The sequence below is a fragment of the Rhododendron vialii genome, chromosome 12a, assembly GCF_030253575.1.
Source record: "Rhododendron vialii isolate Sample 1 chromosome 12a, ASM3025357v1".
Lineage (NCBI taxonomy): Eukaryota > Viridiplantae > Streptophyta > Magnoliopsida > Ericales > Ericaceae > Rhododendron > Rhododendron vialii.
The window spans coordinates 17,874,596-17,883,041 of NC_080568.1; the positions used below are offsets into that span (position 1 = coordinate 17,874,596).

Here is an 8,446-nt window from a genome sequence, read left to right on the forward strand (position 1 = left end):
TAGCAGAAGATAAATGTAAATAGTTATAATAAATGGTGTCTGTAAATTTCAGTAGGTTTGCAGATGAACGACTAAGAACTAGGGGTGATACCGGTCCGATTTCGATCGATTTTGGTGTATTTTTATGTCGAAATCGGTTATCCGGTTTCAAATTTTTAGAAATCAGGAACCGGTTGAAATAAATCGGTCCGATTTCGACCAGCTCAACCGTTTTCGGTCCGGTTTTCATTCATGGGCCATATTTTTAGCTCAACACATCAAAAAATTCACAATTCAACCCATAAAATATCAACCAAAAATCTATAATTCAACCCTTTTTTTTGGGCCCAACCAAAAAAGATTAATTTTGAGTTCAATACATTAAAAAAAAACCCATAAAAACGTAATTAAGCTCATAAAAATAGTTTTTATATAATAAATATATTTATTAGACCAATATACACCACAAAATATCAACCAAAAATCCATAATTCAACCCCTCCCCTATGTTTTTACATATATATGTATATATTATACATATATATATCCGGTCCGGTTTCAACCGGTTTTTGAAACATATAAATCGGATCGAAATTATTTTTCCGGTTTATAAAATTTTATAAACCGGAATCGGATCGAAATTATTCAACCGGTTTAAAAATTTTGGTCCGGTCCAGTTTTTCCGGTTTCGAATAACAGCCCTACTAAGAACAGTAATATTTAATTATATGTGTATTGTTCGTATTCTCCTTTTTATTCCTATAAAAGTAGGAGGCCTCCACCGATGTAAAGGCAGACTTAAGCAATATATCTGTTGTGTTTATACCCCTTGTGTTTGTACTCTCTTAATTTTAATTTATTTTGTATTTGTACCCATTTCGTGTCTAAAAACTAATTTCAAACAAAAGGACAAAAGAGTGCTCATTAGCTTTTGGTCAATACTACATACGAGACGAGACGAGACGATTCTTTCATTTTTTGAAAGTATCAAAAGAAAGTAGTAGTAGTACTGCAAAAAATGCAATGGAGACGGAGAAAGTAGTACTCCAATTGAAAGGCTACAAACAAACGTGAAACAACACCCTGTCCCTTTCGCTGCCACTAGTTTTTGGGTTTTGTTCTCCCCTTTCTTTTTTACGATTTTTAAACATTTCCTTCTGCTTTTCCAATATCCTTTCCTCTTCACTGGCAAAGCTTATTACACTAGCTTGGTAGACTGATGAATAAACAACTCTACTACTAAATAGAAGATCATTTCTCACTCTCCATTCTTCAATGCTCTCTCTCTCTCTCTCTCTCTCTCTCTCTCTCTCTCTCTCTCTCTCTCTCTCTCTCTCTCCACATTATTCATTTATTTATACATTTAATTTGTGTATGTAATATTCCCCTGCACACCACTTACATTATCCACTGAGAGTAGCTGTATTTGGCCTTCTCAATAATTTCTACATAATTTCAACCAAAAAATTAATTCCTACGCAAGAACAATAATGGTTTGAATTTTGCTTGGTCGTGTATGTCTCTTTCACCAACACAAGCTACAAAGCCTCTCTCTCTCTCTCTCTCTCTCAACTGATCCACTTCTATAATGGACTGCATGTCAGAGAATGAGCGGCTGAGAAGCTCAAGTTAGTCGCCTTCTTCTTTAGCTTGCACTTATCTGTAAGTACTCTCTCTCTCTCTCTCTCTCTCTCTCTCTCTGTGTGTGTTTTTTACTTGTTTCATTTTTTATTTTTATTGGACTATTTTAGTATATATACATGTACTTTCTTACCCTTCTCAATCCATGTTCACCCAAGTACTTCTAATCTCCGACTCCCAAACTTTGGTGCTCTTTCTCTAGCCTTTGGATTGTTAATTTCCAGTGTCTGAGCTTTTGGGAAATTTCTGTACTCTGTCTTTGAAGGTATATTCTAAAACCTAGTAGTATATTTTAATTTCACCTATTAAGCTTCCACCCTCCCTCTGATAAATTTTTTTTTTTTTTTTTTCATTTTCACCTTTATAGCAGATATGGTAACTTTAGCTTAGGTTTTCTTGGTATCCCTACCATTGTTGTCTTGTTGAGATGGGAATTACTACCAAAATGGTGGTTTACATGGGGTTTCCTTCCCCCCACCCACCACAACCCCCCCCCCCCCCCCGAGATTAGTACTCCAATACTCTACATAATTTAAAAGTATTTATTTATTTATTATTTATTTATGGAGCATTGGGGTGCAGGAGTAATATGTTCTTGAAAAAAGTGTCTTTAATTTTACAATTGTTTTAAAAGTAATCTGCTATTTTTATTAATTTTAAATGTGTCTTCCCGCGTTATACAATCCACAATCATCATGTGGTATTTAATATGGGGAAACTGTAAAATATTGTTAATTAGTTTCCTACTTGATTTTAGTTGAAGCCTTATGTACGTTAAATTCCAATAACTGAATCGGGAGACTTTTAGAAGACAGAGCTCTGGTCAAGTTCGGTTCAGTTTTGGGCTCTTGTGGGACCACACGAACAATGATCGCTTCCGATCATCTCGTAGCTCTCTAGAGAAAGTTAAAAGTTATCCACCCTTTTAAACTTAAATCGGACATTGATGGCTATTTGAATAAATCTTGCTTTGTGAAGGAAGGAATGAAAGGTTTAAGCTTTTAAACATACTTGTTCATTTTTGGTTCCACAAATGCGATCATTTACACGGCTTATCAATGTCCGATCAAGTTAATTTTTCGCACGGATGACCTTCTCTGCGAGGGCTGCAAGGTGAACAGTTCCGATTAATACCACATTCCCCTGCAGTTTCTCTTATCTCTCGCATACTGGACAAATTATGCATGGTTGGCTCCAATAGCTTAGCTGTTTGTGGAACTTGAACTCATGACTGTTGGGCTTTTATAATGGTTGGACTTGGTAACCCCTTGGGGTTGAGGTCTTTTCGCTTAGGGAGTGAAAATGCAAATGAATTTTCAATGCTCCATTCATGAACACATTGTGCAAATGGCTCTTTGGCTTTGCTTAACCTGTTTAGTGACCTGATGGAAAATTGCTTGCTTTGTCTGTCCTTTCAAGTAGTTCTTAGGTACTCTGTCCAAACTAAGTCAAGGAACCCTTTATTTAGAGAGCACTTTTGTTCACCCTCCTTGAAAGAGGGTGAGTATTACTGATTACCCTCATTCTTATTGGTTGAAATGGTGTATGTCCCACCCCTGCAATACACCTTTTGGTAAGTATGACATCACTTTGTAGTGGGATCTACACTATTTCAACCAATAGGAAGCAGGGTAATGTTCACCCTCTTAAGTTGAGGGTGAACAAAACTCAACTCCTTTATAATGAATTAGGTCTTATGGTAAGTACAAATTAAGCTAAGGAGTCATTTTAGGTGAAATATTGTTTATAATGAATTAGGTCCTATGGGAGGATTGGGTAACTAAAATAATTAATTGATGCAAAAGTTAATGTGTCGTATTACCAATTGGGGACTTAACTCCTAGGACTAGGAAGCAAGGATACAAACACGTGACAAATGAACAATATGATGTAGACACCCGGATACATGATTTCTGAACATGGACACGTTAGAGACATGGCGAAGATAAATATATATAATATACAAGTATATAGATGTATCTTACAAACTCATGGGAAAGTCTAAAATAAGATGAAAGAAGACAGATAGTATAACATTATGAAAATAGTATCAAGAGGGTCACTACGTAAGTATTCATAAACCCAACATCCATGGAAGTTTCAACCCTGGGCCACCTTTTAAGAACTGCATTTCAACTCCTAATGTGTCTAGGTGTGATTAAAAAAATGCAAGTGAGTATCCTTAAGTTGTCCCCAACATTTCCATAACGCGTCCATCTAGAAAAATAAAATTACAAATCTAGACACGTGTGGGCACATTCGACACGTGTCCAGAAAGCACTGCGTCGTGTCCGTATCCTTCACGGATATTAGAGAAGGAAGTCATGCCCGATTGTTATATTGTCTCCAGTTGCTTGGAAGTGGTGAGGAGAGGGGGATTGATTGAATTTTGTGGACTTGATGCTTGGGAGGGTTAGTTGATCTAACGACTTGACAAAATATTGGCAGGATTAGGATTCTCTGATGGAAGCTTCATCATCATCTGGATTGTTGAAGAGGGCCAAGGCGCCTAGTAGTATGGCCCATGTAGTTTCGTGCTTAGTTGATGGGTGCAATTCAGACCTCAGTCTAGGAAGAGAATATCACCGGCGACATAAGGTTTGTGAAATCCATTCTAAGACCCCTAAGGTTACAATTAGGGGCCAGGAGCAAAGATTCTGCCAACAGTGCAGCCGGTAAGAGTTCTAAGCTCTTCAAAGGAGGTGAAATTTTGTCTTTCCACCTTCTCTTTTTAAGTTTGATTCTTTGTGCCTGCTCTAACTACGGGAACCTTATTCACGGCCCTCATCTTATTAATGCTATTTTTTGAAACTTAAGTTTGATTCTGTTATTGTCTTTTGTTTAAGACCTTGGCTTTGTTTTTTCTGAGGAGGGAAAAAAACTAGGTAGTGAGTATCAGTAGGAATAAGGATAATCTGAATGTCATTTGCTGTTATTTCGAGTATCCTAATTGGAAGTTATTTGAATTGTAGGAAACATTAGACCACCGATCTCATAGAGTGGAACCCAAGTTTTAAATTTGCTGGATTGTGTGGCTTCATCTGTCTCGACGTCATTGCTTTTGCCTAGTCGTTTTCAGATATAGTGAATAGTTCTTGTTCTACTTCTTTGGAAAGTCGATAGGTCATATGGACATGTCATGAGAAAGTAATCAGTTTCTCATATTTGGAGTGGCATTTTAGTCTTATGAACTACAAATGTGTTTTCACCCACAGCTGGGCAAAATTGGTTAACTTGGTTTTCTCCCCTTTTAAGACATGTCAATTGTCAAGTGAAGAACAAAAATGATTTGTAGCAAAACAGTTGTTGGAGTCCGAAAGTATGTGATTCGAAGTATATATGAGATTGTCCTCTCCTCTCCTAGGCAAATAAATTATGTTTTGGCTTTCTCTAGAGCAGTATTCCATGCCAATTGGTTTTAAAGTGGATGTTAATATGGTACCTGAGCAGAATTTGATCATGTGCTCTTATTCTCTTTGCCTACCTGATAATCAAAATACTTGCATGTGTTGACCTGCTTATGAATCGCCCAATAATTGTCATAAAAATACAATCTGTTAGACAGAGTTGGTAGTCAACGACTCAACAGGTTATTATTAAAATCGATTTCTAGCTCTTTGAAATGCCTTCGATAGCCTATTTTAGCATTTTGAAAAGTTGTCTATCATATTCATTTTTCCTTGTGCACAGGTCTTCCACACTGGTAAGCTCATTTCTATGGGTAGATGAACCTTTATTCTGTGTTTGTTCTGTAACTTGTTTGTGCATTTTGCCAGAAGAAGTGATGCCATTTTTTTTTTATGAGTTTCATCCAATTATGCATCTGAATCAACACTCTGAGGTTGATGAAACATTACCTATGATAAGCTGAATCTATCCTCTGTCTCAGGTTTCATTCGTTACTAGAGTTTGATGAGGGGAAGCGAAGCTGCAGGAAGCGTCTAGACGGTCACAACAGGCGCCGAAGAAAGCCTCAATCAGAGTCCCAGTCTCAAAACACGGGAACCGGAGGGTTTTTTTCGAATCAGCAAGGTTTGGATTCTTATTCTGGTCTCTAGAGACCATATGTTTCCAGTTCAAAACCCCATACTGAGGTTCTGTTTGGACCTTATATGACATGCACTCGAGTATAGATGAGGGGTGGAAGAATTGTGTCTTAGTGTGAGATTCATCCAAGTCCAATTAAGGACACGGGGGCAGAATGAAATATTCACATTTCTCTTGTTCTTTTTTCGTACCTTCTTGGAGAAATTGGTGTTTTAACATGTCATACATCATATCATGAATATGTGAGATTTTATTCTTGCTGCCGTGAATATGTAACTAAACGTGTTAGGTACATATCCTAAACCCCTACCAACATATTGGGTCTGACATGGTCTTTTATACATCGAGAAGAGTCTAAACTTTGAAGAGATTTACAAAGGTAAAGGAAATCGTAGGGGACACCAAGCTTCTTGACTTTGTTATCTTTCTAAAATTTCTTACTTGTACTTTCCCCCCGGTGCTTCCCTTCATGAATCCGTGATCCAAACTCAGCATAGGACCTAATTCATCTTTTATGATTAACATTACTCTATGTGTAATTAAGAAGATTTGGTCCGCTTTGATTGCAGGTGGTACTTTGTTGTCGTTCAGTGGTCCACAACTACTTCCAAGTGCCATTATGAACTCTACTTGGGCTGCAGACCAATGCTTCAACTACATCGACAGACAATTTGCGCACAGCTTTGGAGGAGGAAACCAGTTCAAAATCATACATGGAAATGACCGCCAGGTCTCTGAGCCCTCTCTTTGTGAACCACTTCTTGATAGCAATGACTCCGATTGTGCTCTCTCTCTTCTGTCATCAGCATCCGCTGAAACTCGGGAGATTGCTTTGAGCCAAATGGCCCCATCTAGCATGCAGTTTTGCGGTCTAAGCCAGTTTACGCAAGGAATGGAAAGTAAGCCACTGGTTTCTGCGCCTAGCTCCTTTGTTGGGGACAATGCCAATCTCCATTTCCAGGGTATGTTTCAGAATGGGCCTGATGGGCCGTCATCTGCTAGTGGGTCACACCAAACACTCTCATTCAGATGGGAGTAGATTTTGTTTCCCAGTGGGCCTCAGTTGTTACTGTTTGTGAGATCTATGTACAAGAAGAAATACTTCCTCACAACTTGTCAAATTTCTATAATGTTGCCACTTCTTATTGCTGTGTTATTTTTTCTGTTAAATTTTTATTTTTAGCTCTATTTTTTTTATTTTATATATTTAAATTTGTTGCCATGTCTGCCCTTCTCTCACATGCAATTTAACTAGAGTACTACTAAGGGAGTAGATCGATACAGCCCACTTGTGTCTTGTGTCGAGAGATGTGCCAAAAGGTCACTTAACTCAAAGATTAGCAAGTTAAACCAATTGGCCCCTCGGCCCAGACCAGTTTTTTGGTCTAGGGTAAATCAGGGCCGCTTAGTCAAGCCCAAGATACAAATGGCCTATGGCTCTGTTTACCTAAAATTCCCCTCAATTGATACTCGACGCAGTCTGTTTGAGGAAACAAGTTGGTGAATGCTGGAATGTAGTTTGTTACTAAGTGGCTTATTGCTTTCTTTCCGTTTTTCAAGACGACTTAATTTGGAGACAAGTAAAACTTAGAAGAATATATAATAAAGATTTATTAATCTTCAAAGCAATACAATCGACAGAATTCTACAGTTAAAACATATCCTAGGACTGAAATTAAAAGAGACAGAAAACGTAAAAGATATACTAGTATGTTTGGTTTTTGGGTGTCCCAGCACATACACATGAACATGCACCTTCTGTTTGAGATCCTTGGTGTCCCATGGCCAGCACACATGCACACACCTTCTGTTTGAGTTGTGCCATTTTCTTGGGTCAGGCTTTGACTCACTGATCTGTCTTGGCCACCGTTAAAATTGACTCAATCTGCCCAGCGGTTTAGTCGCGGCTTATTATGTTTCCGGTTTTATGTAGCACACAAAAATACATTTTCACACACGCACTGTTTTTTGATGGACTGATCTTTGTCTTCTCGGCCGCCGTTAAAATGGGCACGATCTGGCCGGACACCTGTTTATTCAACAGGTTTGTGCTTGTTAGATAGCATTATGTTGGGGTTGGGGACAGAGATTGCGCCGACTTGTATAGGCTCTTGATCAGAAGGAATAGTTTTGTTAGGGTTGCGTTTGGCGTCATTAGGTTGTTTGGGGTATGATTGGATTTCGGTGGCCTTTGGGTTGGGTTGGGTTGGAGTTTGTTTTGTTTTGTTTTGGGGTACTCTTGATCGACACCTGACCGCGCGCGGTAATGGTAATGATTGTGGTGCGGCGCTTTTAAAGCTTGTGGTGCAGTGCGGTACTCTAAGGTGTGCTTGCCGGATTGGTATGACTGTTTATGATCTGTTTATTCAATTTTCAGAAGCAAAAATGTTACTGGTACAGCAGCTGCTGTACCAGTAGCACTACTCTTTCAGAAGTGTGGTGGCTTGTGGTTGGGGTGGAGATGCGGTTTTTTTTTTACTAGTATTTGTTTGTTGGGTTCTTTAGTAGCTTCTGTTTTACTAGTAATAACCTGCATGCGATTCTTTTCTGCATTTTCCATCCCAATTTATGTGTGGGTCGTAGTTGGTTCCTCGGCCATCTAGCTAGTTGCATGAGGTGTTTTTTGTGCATGTAGTGCTCTTTACCTAGACTGCTAAAGTCACTTGGTTGGTATCGGTCAATTTATGTAGGAAGTTTTGCAAATTGTGAAACTACCATGACAATTGTATGTTGACAAGTTGGATGACAAAGATAAATACGTATCTTGAAAAAACAAACT

At 38.4% G+C, this 8,446-nt stretch overlaps 1 protein-coding gene across 2 annotated transcripts; it reads left to right on the plus strand.

Moving 5' to 3' along the window:
• Window positions 1–1,061: 1,061 nt before the first annotated feature.
• Window positions 1,062–6,823, plus strand: LOC131310033 (squamosa promoter-binding-like protein 13A). 2 transcript variants are annotated; one of them, XM_058336816.1, is made up of 4 exons: window positions 1,062–1,641; window positions 4,069–4,295; window positions 5,510–5,652; window positions 6,237–6,823. In XM_058336816.1, the coding sequence occupies exons 2-4, from the start codon at window positions 4,084–4,086 to the stop codon at window positions 6,704–6,706; spliced, it is 825 nt and encodes a 274-aa protein (XP_058192799.1). In that variant the 5' UTR covers window positions 1,062–1,641; window positions 4,069–4,083; the 3' UTR covers window positions 6,707–6,823. The 2 variants fall into 2 exon arrangements, with proteins under 2 accessions (XP_058192799.1, XP_058192800.1); XM_058336817.1 differs by lacking the exon at window positions 1,062–1,641 and adding an exon at window positions 1,718–1,885.
• The last annotated feature ends 1,623 nt before the right edge of the window (window positions 6,824–8,446 follow it).